General features: G+C 39.6%; 1 protein-coding gene and 1 long non-coding RNA gene across 3 annotated transcripts in view; one reads left to right on the top strand and one right to left on the bottom strand.

Annotated features, from left to right (window-relative positions):
• LOC114564837 (uncharacterized) overlaps positions 1-4,269 on the bottom strand; it is a 20,885-nt gene extending 16,616 nt beyond the window's left edge. Inside the window, exons 1-3 of one of the 2 annotated variants that reach the window (XR_003693850.1) lie at positions 4,003-4,269; positions 3,760-3,867; positions 2,794-2,934 (exon numbers count right to left, since the gene is read on the bottom strand). This is a non-coding gene — a long non-coding RNA (uncharacterized LOC114564837). The remainder of the gene's footprint in view (positions 1-2,793; positions 2,935-3,759; positions 3,868-4,002) is intronic. The other variant, XR_003693851.1, reaches the window with a different exon arrangement.
• LOC114564831 (myosin-7) overlaps positions 1-12,067 on the top strand; it is a 14,455-nt gene extending 2,388 nt beyond the window's left edge. Inside the window, exons 9-39 of the mRNA XM_028592420.1 lie at positions 7-70; positions 159-257; positions 359-462; positions 1,077-1,215; positions 1,334-1,452; positions 1,580-1,729; positions 1,846-2,016; positions 2,105-2,414; positions 2,533-2,612; positions 2,752-2,957; positions 3,279-3,402; positions 3,772-3,908; positions 4,022-4,277; positions 4,548-4,790; positions 4,898-5,074; positions 5,187-5,332; positions 5,778-5,868; positions 5,952-6,341; positions 6,445-6,571; positions 6,718-6,836; positions 6,932-7,128; positions 7,371-7,554; positions 8,122-8,287; positions 8,387-8,511; positions 8,591-8,899; positions 8,987-9,190; positions 9,315-9,611; positions 10,053-10,157; positions 10,407-10,502; positions 10,900-11,034; positions 11,960-12,067. Of these exons, the coding sequence (XP_028448221.1) occupies positions 7-70; positions 159-257; positions 359-462; positions 1,077-1,215; positions 1,334-1,452; positions 1,580-1,729; positions 1,846-2,016; positions 2,105-2,414; positions 2,533-2,612; positions 2,752-2,957; positions 3,279-3,402; positions 3,772-3,908; positions 4,022-4,277; positions 4,548-4,790; positions 4,898-5,074; positions 5,187-5,332; positions 5,778-5,868; positions 5,952-6,341; positions 6,445-6,571; positions 6,718-6,836; positions 6,932-7,128; positions 7,371-7,554; positions 8,122-8,287; positions 8,387-8,511; positions 8,591-8,899; positions 8,987-9,190; positions 9,315-9,611; positions 10,053-10,157; positions 10,407-10,502; positions 10,900-11,034; positions 11,960-11,980 (5,091 nt within the window). The 3' untranslated portion in view covers positions 11,981-12,067. The remainder of the gene's footprint in view (positions 1-6; positions 71-158; positions 258-358; positions 463-1,076; positions 1,216-1,333; positions 1,453-1,579; positions 1,730-1,845; positions 2,017-2,104; positions 2,415-2,532; positions 2,613-2,751; positions 2,958-3,278; positions 3,403-3,771; positions 3,909-4,021; positions 4,278-4,547; positions 4,791-4,897; positions 5,075-5,186; positions 5,333-5,777; positions 5,869-5,951; positions 6,342-6,444; positions 6,572-6,717; positions 6,837-6,931; positions 7,129-7,370; positions 7,555-8,121; positions 8,288-8,386; positions 8,512-8,590; positions 8,900-8,986; positions 9,191-9,314; positions 9,612-10,052; positions 10,158-10,406; positions 10,503-10,899; positions 11,035-11,959) is intronic.

Genomic DNA, 12,067 nt, shown 5'->3' with positions numbered 1-12,067 from the left:
TTTTAGGGCAAATTCATCCGAATTCACTTTGCAGCCAGTGGAAAGCTGGCCTCAGCTGATATTGAGACATGTAAGCAGTCTTTTCTCTAAACTTTCAATGTTTGTCCAATGTAAACAATGATCACCTTCATAGTTACTTAATGCAAATTCCTTTACAGATCTGCTGGAAAAGTCCCGTGTCACTTTTCAGCTTAAAGCTGAGAGAGATTACCACATCTTCTATCAGATCCTGTCTCAGAGGAAACCTGAGCTGCTTGGTAAATGAAAACAACTATACTTTGGACCAGTAACAACTAGTAGTTGTGATGTTGCTATATCCCTAGCATACAAAATGTAACATTTCTGTTTTACTTTTCAGAAATGTTGCTTATCACCAACAACCCCTATGACTACGCCTTCATCTCCCAAGGAGAGACAACAGTAGCCTCCATCAATGATTCTGAAGAGCTAATAGCCACAGATGTGAGTAGGGATGTACCATAACGTAGTGATGGCTAAATGAAGCGTGAAGCTTCGTGAACCGTTTTCTTAGCCAACTAGATGGCACTCTTAGTTTAAAGGAATGGCATTTCAATGTGCTTTCAACCCTTTGTTGAACAGAGAGCCCCATCTAGTGGGCTCAGAAAAAGGAAAAAAGGGTTTGCAGGTTCATGAGGCTTCAATTGGCCATCACTAGCATACTGTCTGTGAAGTCATCCAGGGGAGGGTTAAAATCAAGGGCAACTGGAATTGGTAAAAGGTGCTCTGAAGACGTTTCGTCTCTCATCTGAGGAACTTATGGAAACCCAGCTACTTAACCTCTGTGGGGTCGTCAAGATGATCAATACCGCTTTGTTCGCCAACAATGGTCATTCAGACTTGGCCTTGGGTGTCTCCAACAAACATAACGACTGTTGTTACAACAGCCAGGAGCAGTTGCTCTGGCTCCCCATGTGTTATTCCCACGTTTCAAATATTACTCTTAAAAGTACTGCTTTATCGCCCGGATCTCTCCCGTTACTCTACTGCAAACCGTGATACAATGCAGAAAGTCAAAGCCATCAGACATCAAATATAATACCCCTCTTCTCATTCAGGAAGCTTTTGATGTGCTGGGCTTCACTCAAGAAGAGAAGAATGGCATTTACAAGATGACTGGAGCCATCATGCATCATGGAAATATGAAATTCAAGAACAAGCAGCGTGAAGAACAGGCAGAGGCTGATGGCACTGAAGGTGAGAGATGTTAACAAAATACAGCCAACGGTGCTAAAGGAATCAGGAATAAAAGAATCCTAAAGACCTTGAAAAACAGCAAAAACCTTGATGAATCAATACCAAAATTTCTCAACAGTTGCTGACAAAATTGCATATCTGATGGGCCTGAACTCTGCTGACCTCATCAAAGGTCTCTGTCACCCAAGAGTCAAAGTAGGAAATGAGTGGGTCACCAAGGGACAAAATGTCCAGCAGGTAAGAATGAAACTTAAGAGTTGAATTTATTGGAACGTGTCCCCTAAAGTACAATAGATGAAGGAAGCAAAACTGAGTGCACAATAAGGGTTATTTAATGTAACTTTAAACGTTGGATTTTCTTTAGGTGTACTATGCTGTTGGTGCACTGGCTAAATCAGTGTATGAGAAGATGTTTCTATGGATGGTGGTGAGGATCAACCAATCCCTCGACACCAGGCAGCCTCGCCAGTATTTCATTGGTGTACTGGACATTGCTGGATTTGAGATCTTTGATGTGAGCTTCATCTATTTATGTTTATCTAATCTATATTATACAGGAAAATTCATTTTTTCAACTTAATGCAGGTATGAGTATGGAAATGACTATAGTTTTGTCACTTTACATTTCAGTACAACACTTTTGAGCAGCTGTGCATCAACTTCACCAATGAAAAACTGCAACAGTTTTTCAACCACCACATGTTTGTGCTGGAGCAGGAAGAGTACAAGAAAGAGGGCATTGAATGGACATTCATAGATTTTGGTATGGACTTGCAGGCCTGCATTGACCTGATTGAAAAGGTGAGATGCTGGACTATTACCTGTTCATGAATAAAAAAGCTTTAAAAAACATGTTCTTTTAAAACCACTCATATTTTTGTCCCTTCAGCCCATGGGTATCATGTCCATCCTTGAAGAGGAGTGCATGTTCCCCAAAGCCTCTGATACCACCTTTAAAACTAAGCTCTATGACAATCACCTGGGGAAATCTGCCAACTTCCAGAAGCCCAGAGTTATCAAAGGAAGACCAGAGGCCCATTTCTCCCTGGTTCACTATGCTGGAACTGTTGATTATAATATCAACAACTGGCTGGTGAAGAACAAGGATCCTCTGAATGAAACCGTTGTAGGCCTCTACCAGAAGTCTAATCTCAAGCTGTTATCTGTCCTCTTTGCAAATTATGCTGGATCGGAAGCAGGTAGGAATAAACTGAATGTACTGCATTAACCTCCACTGGAAATGTCAATATTATTTTTGAATAATTTATGCCTGTGTCTGTTAAGGCAATCTAACTGAGTTGTACACTGGTTTATTAGCTGAAGGTGGAAAGGGCGGCAAAGGAGGAGGAAGCAAAAAGAAGGGTTCATCCTTCCAAACAGTGTCTGCCTTGCACAGGGTTAGTAAACATAAATATGTTTGAATGGCTACTCCTTATGCAAAACAATGACTGATTCATTCCACATTGGTAATAGAGATATGCATCACAATAATCACCTAAAGTGAGAGTTAAACACAGAGTTTAATTACCTCCTCAGGAGAACCTGCACAAGCTGATGACCAACTTGAGGTCAACTCACCCTCACTTTGTACGCTGCATCATCCCCAATGAGACCAAGACTCCTGGGGCCATGGAGAACCCTCTGGTAATGCACCAGCTGCGCTGTAATGGTGTGCTGGAAGGCATCAGGATCTGCAGAAAGGGCTTCCCCAACAGGATCCTTTATGGAGATTTCAAACAGAGGTATTATCTCATATGTCAAATGTTTAGTCACATACTTTATAATTCCCAAAGAAAATGAAAATATTAGTGATGGCCAAATGAAGCCTCATGAGGCCATTTGAAATCTTTTATTTATTTTCTGAGCCCACTAGATGGCCCTCTTGGTTTAAAGAAAAAGGCTAAAGAAATTGCAATTCAGTGTGCTTTCAACCCTTTGTTGAACAGATAGCACCATGCACTGGGCTCAGAAAATAAAGTAAAAATGGTTCATAAAGCTTCATGAGGGTTCATTTGGCCAACACTAAGTAAATATTATTATCCAAACTATTTTTTTTTTTCTAGATATCGCATCCTGAATCCTGCTGCCATCCCTGATGGTCAGTTTATTGACAGTAGAAAGGGAGCTGAGAAACTTCTTGGGTCTTTGGATATTGATCACATCCAATACAAGTTTGGACACACTAAGGTAATTCATTAAAGAGAAAAGTCCAAAGCACATCTGTTACAAATGTTTAGTCTATAATCAATGACGAAATGCAAAACATAGCAGAACAGTAGTACAAGTAGAAGAATAATAGTCTAGAAGAGTCATTAAATCAGTAAACGATGTGAATAATGCTAGTTCAACAGCAATCTTATCTTAACTTATATTTGCCACCATAGGCTACTGGTTACACCAGACCAAATAGGCCTGTATCAGCCAAATCCATGAGTGTGTTGCATTGAGCAAGAGTTCACTTAAGTTAAATTTTTTATTTCTAAGAGGAACAATGTATTATGTATTCTTTCAAAAGGGTGCAAGCACTTAGGTGTAGATATTTACATGCTCCTTAAGGTGTTCTTCAAGGCTGGTCTTCTTGGACTGTTGGAGGAGATGAGAGATGAACGTTTGTCACTGATCATAACTGGAATCCAGGCAAGAGCAAGAGGTCTGCTGGCAAGAGTGGAATTCCAGAAGATTTATGAAAGGAGGTAAGAGGAATCAATAATTTAAAATGAACTAAAACAAAGTAAATGATAACAATTATAAGTAATGATTTTGTTTTGTGTAAGTGGTAGTGATAACCTTGGTTGCTCTTTGACAGAGATGCACTATTGGTGATCCAGTGGAACATCCGTGCCTTCATGGGGGTGAAGAATTGGCCCTGGATGAAGCTGTTTTTTAAGATCAAACCTCTATTGAGATCTGCTGAAGCAGAAAAGGAGATGGCCAGCATGAAGGAAGAATTCCTGAAGCTGAAAGAGGCTTACGCAAAATCTGAAGCTCGTAGAAAGGAACTAGAGGAGAAAATGGTTTCTCTTCTTCAAGAGAAGAATGACCTGCAGCTCAATGTCCAGGCTGTAAGTCTAATGACAGCATTCTTAATATTTTAATGGCAAAATGGCAATATAACAATACAGTATATATAGATATATATATATATATATATATATATATATATATATATATATATATATATATATATATATATATATATATATATATATATATATATATATATATATATATATATATATATATATATATATATATATTTATATTTATTAATCATTTAAATAGCAAATTATCCTGTTAACAAAGTTATCAAATTAATGACCATTTCAATATAGGAGCAAGATAATCTTGCAGATGCTGAGGAAAGATGTGAGGGGCTGATCAAAAACAAGATCCAGCTGGAGGCAAAAGCCAAAGAGCTGACAGAAAGACTGGAGGATGAGGAGGAGATGAATGCTGAATTGACTGCTAAGAAGAGGAAGCTGGAGGATGAGTGCTCTGAGCTGAAGAAAGACATTGATGACTTAGAGTTAACTCTGGCTAAAGTGGAGAAAGAGAAGCACGCCACAGAAAACAAGGTATGACAATGACTCAGCAATTTCTTTTTCTCTGAATATTAAGTACATGAACAAGTAGCACATTTCTAACAAGTACACTTTTTCAATACTTATCTCTAATTTCCCAGGTGAAGAACCTGGTCGAAGAGATGGCTGCTCTGGATGAAATCATAGCTAAGTTGACCAAAGAAAAGAAAGCCTTACAGGAAGCTCATCAGCAAACACTGGATGATCTGCAGAGTGAAGAAGACAAAGTCAACTCTCTGACCAAGGCCAAGGCTAAGCTGGAGCAGCAAGTGGATGATGTGAGAATTCTACAACGTATTGTCCCAACCTTAATTTAAAGTTGTTAGTAAGGTCATATGCTCCTTGCATAATGAGGACAATAGTTTGACTTTCTGTAATGATATTGTCCAGCTTGAAGGTTCACTGGAACAAGAGAAGAAGATTCGGATGGACCTTGAGAGAGCGAAGAGGAAACTAGAGGGAGACTTAAAATTAACCCAGGAGAGTCTAATGGACCTGGAGAATGACAAGCAGCAACTTGAAGAGCATCTGAAAAAGTAATCACATTATTCTTATTTATGCAGAGGTTCTTAATCTTTTTTCAGCAAAGGACCCATTACAAGAAAGAGAATATACTGGGAACCTTGGAATAATTTGACATAGCATATTTCTTAGTCTTAGTTATGTGAAAAAACAACACAAGGGAAAAGTATTTGAAATATATTAGACATGTATTAAAGATATTTGCAGATTAAAGAGTTGGATTTGTTAGATTAGAACATTATCTATGAACTATTATAAATTTAAAATTCTAAATATTCTTTAATTTATGAAGCCGTTTGTAAAAGCCCCAGGCAGAGTGTCATGGACCCCACTTTGAGAATCATTGTTCTACTGTATGTACGGCATGTCTGTATCTCATACAGTACACAAACGCTGTATAGAATACAGGCAAAACAGATGACCAGTTATTCTAACCCTAACAACTTTATTTCACCACAGGAAAGATTTTGAAGTCAGTCAGCTCAACAATAGAATAGAAGATGAGCAGGCGGTAACAATTCAGCTTCAAAAGAAATTGAAGGAGCTCCAGGTAATGGACGATTCATATGTAATGATTCAAAATTGGTGAAACACTCAATAGTAAGTAGCGACTAAACAACCCTGCTTTTCCAGGCCCGCATTGAGGAGCTGGAAGAAGAGCTTGAGGCAGAGCGAGCTGCCAGAGCCAAAGTGGAGAAGCAGAGAGCAGACTTGGCCAGAGAGCTGGAGGAGATCAGTGAGAGGCTGGAGGAGGCTGGTGGAGCAACATCTGCTCAGATTGAGATGAACAAGAAGAGGGAGGCTGAGTTCCTTAAACTCCGCAGAGACCTTGAAGAGGCCACTCTGCAGCATGAAGCCACTGCTGCCACACTCAGGAAGAAACAAGCTGACAGTGTGGCTGACCTGGGAGAGCAGATTGACAACCTGCAGAGAGTCAAGCAGAAACTGGAGAAAGAGAAGAGCGAGCTCAGACTGGAGCTGGATGATGTGGTCTCCAATATGGAACATATTGTGAAGACAAAGGTTGGCTAAATTGACAAACTATTTCTTGCTATTGTTGACTTTGCACAGATATGTGGGTATTTCGGGTTAAATGGGAATATTTAAATGTTTATTTTAAATCCAGACAAATCTGGAGAAGACATGCAGGACTGTGGAAGATCAGATGAATGAATACAAGACCAAATTTGAAGAGGCTCAACGCTGCATCAATGACTTCAATATGCAAAAAGCAAAACTTCAAACGGAAAATGGTATATTTTTGCTATGTACTTGATGTATTTGATAGCTGACAATTTTCATGTATACATTTTTCAAATGAATACTGAGAAAACAGGACAAAATGTCTTTAAAAAGTTAACTTTTTGGTGATACAAATATCTGCATTTGCCAATACAAGGTGAGCTGACAAGGCAGCTGGAAGAAAAGGATTCCCTGGTGTCTCAACTGACGAGGGGAAAAATGTCCTACACTCAACAGATTGACGACCTAAAGCGACAACTGGAAGAGGAGACCAAGGTAAAATAAAGTTTCAGTGCCCAATTAAACTGGACAGTCGTTTCTAATTAAAGTGTATTATAGCGTTACTCATTCATTTAATTTTGTTTTGATAGGCAAAGAGTGCCCTGGCCCATGCAGTGCAGTCTGCTCGTCATGACTGTGACCTGCTCAGGGAGCAGTATGAAGAGGAGCAGGAGGCCAAGGCTGAACTGCAGCGAGGCATGTCCAAGGCCAACTCTGAGGTGGCTCAGTGGAGAACTAAGTACGAAACTGATGCCATCCAGAGAACTGAGGAACTGGAGGAGGCAAAGTAAGACAGTTTGAGATCCAAATTCATGATATTCATGATATTTAATTTCTAAATAGACACTTTTACTTTGTCTAGCAGATCAGCTTTTTGTTTGTGTTATGTTCCTACTAAAATGTAAGACGAACAAAAAGTTTGTCTGTTAGATGACCGAGCAACCAGTCACGTTAGTTACATTTATTAGAATTTATCCAACAAGCACAATTGCAGGAACATTAAATGGTTTGATTGATCGATTTCTAAAGGAAAAAGCTGGCTCAGCGTCTGCAGGATGCTGAAGAGGCTGTGGAAGCAGTGAATGCTAAATGTTCGTCTCTGGAGAAGACCAAACACAGGCTGCAGAATGAGATTGAAGATCTCATGGTGGATGTGGAGAGGTCTAATGCTGCTGCTGCTGCTCTGGACAAGAAGCAAAGAAACTTTGACAAGGTAAAATACTACTTAGAATTTTCGAGCACCAAAAGTATCAATTTGCACTGTAGCCTCTGAACCTTTGTACCAGCAAAACACTGAACCTGCTATTGCCAGTAGTGCGGCTTCCTGTGGGAACACATTTACAGCTTAGAGCTGCCAAGTACAACTACAGGATACTTAAGGGCAACTTCTCTGAAGCAGCTAGGGGTCATGTCCATTGCTCAAAGAAAGTCTAACAGGGGTTGTTTAACCCAGTTTGTAAAATTAGTTAAAGTCTGACTTTGGCGTCCCCCAGTGGTAGTTTCAAAACAACACTGTTGGGATACATTGAGATGAATGGGCTAAATATTGCACAAATGTTAACCAGTATTTTAATTATTCCACAAACGGCATCTGTAAAAGATGCACAAGCTGTAGAGAATGACTCTCCATCAGTCCAAATATTTTCATATTATATATTTAGTCTATTTAACACCTATACCTAACACTAAAATAGTTTAGAGTTGGTGTGAACTTTATTTATATATTTCTCCATTCATCTGGCACATATACACTTACCACTGGCCTTTCTTTCCACTGTAGGTCCTCTCTGAGTGGAAGCAGAAATACGAAGAGTCTCAGTGTGAGCTGGAGAGTTCTCAGAAGGAGGCCAGGGCTCTGAGCACTGACCTCTTTAAACTGAAGAACTCTTATGAGGAGTCTCTGGATCATCTGGAGACCATGAAGAGAGAGAACAAGAACTTACAGGGTAAGATCTACTGCCAGGGTTTGTGTCCAAGTTTCTGCAAACATATTTTATAGATGAAATTGTAAACCCATCTAAATCACACTGTTTGGTATTCCACAGAGGAGATTTCTGACCTCACTGAGCAACTTGGTGAGAGTGGAAAGAACATCCATGAACTAGAGAAATTACGGAAACAACTGGAACAGGAGAAAAGTGAGATCCAGTCTGCTCTTGAGGAAGCTGAGGTACAGGCCTTCGGAATTAAATATTCTATAGTAAAACTTTCAGCTGTTATGTATAACTCTGTACCCTCCTGTCCACCAGGCCTCCCTGGAGCATGAAGAGGGTAAGATTCTAAGAGCCCAGCTAGAGTTCAACCAAATTAAAGCTGAGATTGAACGCAAACTAGCTGAGAAAGATGAGGAGATGGAGCAGTGCAAGAGGAACCTGCAGAGGACAATTGACACACTGCAGAGCTCTCTTGAAGCTGAGTGTCGCAGCAGGAATGAGGCTCTCCGTTTGAAGAAGAAGATGGAGGGAGACCTCAATGAGATGGAGATCCAGCTAAGCCAGGCCAACAGGCAGGCATCTGAGGCCCAGAAACAACTTAAATCTGTTCATGCACATCTCAAGGTAAACTGAAAACGAAAGGCTCACTTCCTTAAGATGTTTCAAATTCAAACTTGTTCTAAACAATGTGTTTGATATCATACCGTGAAGGATTGCCAAATTCAGCTGGATGAGGCTGTTCGGGCGAATGATGATCTTAAAGAGAACATGGCCATTGTTGAGAGGCGCAACAACCTGCTTCAGGCTGAACTGGAGGAGCTCAGGTCTGCTCTGGAGCAAACTGAGAGAGGTCGCAAACTTGCTGAGCAAGAGCTGCTGGATGTTAGTGAGAGGGTGCAGCTACTGCACTCACAGGTGGGACCTCATAATTTCGTGCAACAACCATGGATGACTTTTTTTGGGCATAAAGAAATCAAAAGCATTGCTATTTCTAAGTGCAGTAATATTTTTTCAAATCTCACATCTCGAAAACATGTAGAACACCAGCCTGATAAACCAGAAGAAGAAACTTGAGGTTGATGCTTCCCAGCTTCAAACTGAAGTGGAGGAAGCAGTGCAGGAGTGCAGAAACGCTGAGGAGAAGGCCAAGAAGGCCATTACTGATGCTGCCATGATGGCAGAGGAGTTGAAGAAAGAGCAGGACACCAGTGCTCACCTGGAGCGTATGAAGAAGAACATGGAGCAAACCATCAAAGACCTGCAGCACCGTCTGGATGAAGCTGAACAGATCGCCATGAAGGGAGGCAAGAAGCAGGTGCAGAAGCTCGAGGCCAGGGTAAGAGAAGTTTACCAATATACAAATCACACATTTTTGCAAGTACAATTGTGGGACCAACATTAATTTTATATTCATAAAGATGTAGTATCATATTTTGAACCCCAAAACAGTCAATCAAATCCTAAGATTAATGTTTGTCTTTAGTTTGTTATATAATTCAATTCCTTCACCAGGCAGTCACTTACTTTGTCTTTCTGCTGTTTGATTATGGGCAGATGGGTTTATTAGAGCTTTGAGCGGGTGGGTTTATGGGTCGGTGGGTTTATCAGAGCTTTGAGACTGTAACATGTACCTGTAATTGGCTACAAAGCTCTGTAGAGCCGCATAGTTGGCTGAGAATTCTCTTGGAGTGAAATGTTAAAATATATTTATTAATGTTTTGAGCTTAGCTCCTTGTGGACCAGTAAATTTCCATTAATCATTTTCTGATGTTTTTAGGTGAGGGAGCTGGAGAATGAGGTGGAGTCAGAGCAGAAGAAGAGCAGCGAAGCAGTGAAGGGAATCCGCAAATATGAGAGACGCATCAAAGAGCTCACTTACCAGGTGATTTTTTTTTGCCTATTTCCATAACCTATACAAATAGCAACAAGTGTATTAACATCCATACAATACATACTATTAAAAGGTGTCTTCTTAGCCTGCTCACAAATATGCCTTTGTGCATGGGTCCACAAAATATTGTTCCACTATACCACACCTACTTTTCCAAATTTTGTCAAAATTAAGATGCTATATGAAGAGAATACTCCTTATCAAACTTGTGAGTCTCTCCTATTCTCTTGATTTACACAGACTGAGGAAGACCGCAAGAATATGGTGCGTCTGCAGGACCTGGTTGACAAACTGCAGCTGAAAGTCAAAGCCTATAAGAGAGCTGCTGAGGAGGCTGTAAGTGTGGACTGGAAAAGCTGTATTTCATTTGTGCGGTGTGCTCAAGATGTATACACTGTTTCTTTATTTTTTTAAATTCATAAATTTAAATTGAGGCTTAAAAATATGTTTTCACTCATAGTTACTGTACTTTATAGCATGCTTATATTATACAACTTATTACATTTTGTAGATGCTAAAATACTACTAAAAGACTAGCTGTTTTGAATTCAAGCCAGGAAACATCTCAGCCTCCACTGTGACTTCTTTTAGACCTAGTTGGTAAACTACAAACCAGTGTTGAAGCTGTGTTTACCCTTTCATCAGATCATGTGGCCTTAAGTCAATTCCCCCAGGTTCATTGCCTATTTTAGTAATGGAATATTGTGGCCTGTGTTTTTGTTGAATCCTGTAGGAAGAGCAGGCCAATACTCATCTGGGCAAGTTCCGCAAACTGCAGCATGAGTTGGATGAGGCTGAAGAGCGAGCCGATATTGCTGAGTCACAGGTCAACAAGATGCGTGCCAAGAGCCGTGATGTGGGCTCAAAGGTAAGAAGCTACACTTCATACTGTATGCTGTCCTTCACAATATTGCCCACTATCTTTCAATTATCCTCATTGTAACCCATTTAAACTGTGTTTTTATTTGTAATGGGAGTAAAAAAAAAACAGACCAGACTTTGTATAGATCAATTTTATTTTAAATGTTTTATTGATTTGGTCAATTGGATTAGTGCAATTTAGTAGGTTAGTGGTATGCATATTTTGTCACACAGAAAGCATTACATTGTATTTTCTAAAATAATTACATTTCTGGGCATTTTGTGCCTTTGTTAATGAGTTGACAATACATATATGAGTTTTTTTTTTTAAGTGTATGAATGTCTAATGTATTTTATTTTCTAGCCCTTTTTCCCTTCCCCTAAGTGGCTTTGTCACTTGTCAGGCCGCCATTGTAAATAAGAACCTGTTCTTAATAACTTGCCTGTAAAAATGCAGGTAGAGAGAGAGATGGGCAACAGCATGCAACAAAAGGTCCCAGTTTGAAAGATAAATGTTTTAAATGTATTAAAAAGACTAAATGATTTCCTCAGAACTTAGGCTTCAAATTCTAGTTTTCAGTTTAAAAAGCCCCAAATGGCTTGAGACTAAACTCAAGGGGGCTTGGCTCTTTAACTTTTTATGATATTTAAAACACTTTCCTCCATATACTACAAACAGTGCTACATTGTTAAAATTAATCTAATCTCACAAAATCAACATTCATTTCCAAGCATTTAAAATGATTTATGTCCAAGCCAACGTACTACAGGAAAGGAATGTGGGCAGTACAATACATGTTATTCATGTAGAATTACTGTCAGAATAACTAACTTTTAGCCAAATTACCTTTGATAACACTTGTTGAGTGTTGTTGGTCCTCTGTCCCTAATCCATCTCTGTTTGTCTACTGTCTTATCATTCTTCATCACAGAAAGGGTTAGATGAGGAGTGAAATTCACAGACGACGACCTAAGACCTCCGGGATCTTCTGTGCTGTAGTCCCCTTTGTCGTCAAAGTAACTGTAGAATAAAGAAAAGT

The sequence above is a fragment of the Perca flavescens genome, chromosome 12 (assembly GCF_004354835.1).
Source record: "Perca flavescens isolate YP-PL-M2 chromosome 12, PFLA_1.0, whole genome shotgun sequence".
Lineage (NCBI taxonomy): Eukaryota > Metazoa > Chordata > Actinopteri > Perciformes > Percidae > Perca > Perca flavescens.
The sequence above is the reverse complement of the archived record's forward strand: the minus strand, read 5'-3'. Positions and strand labels throughout refer to the sequence as shown.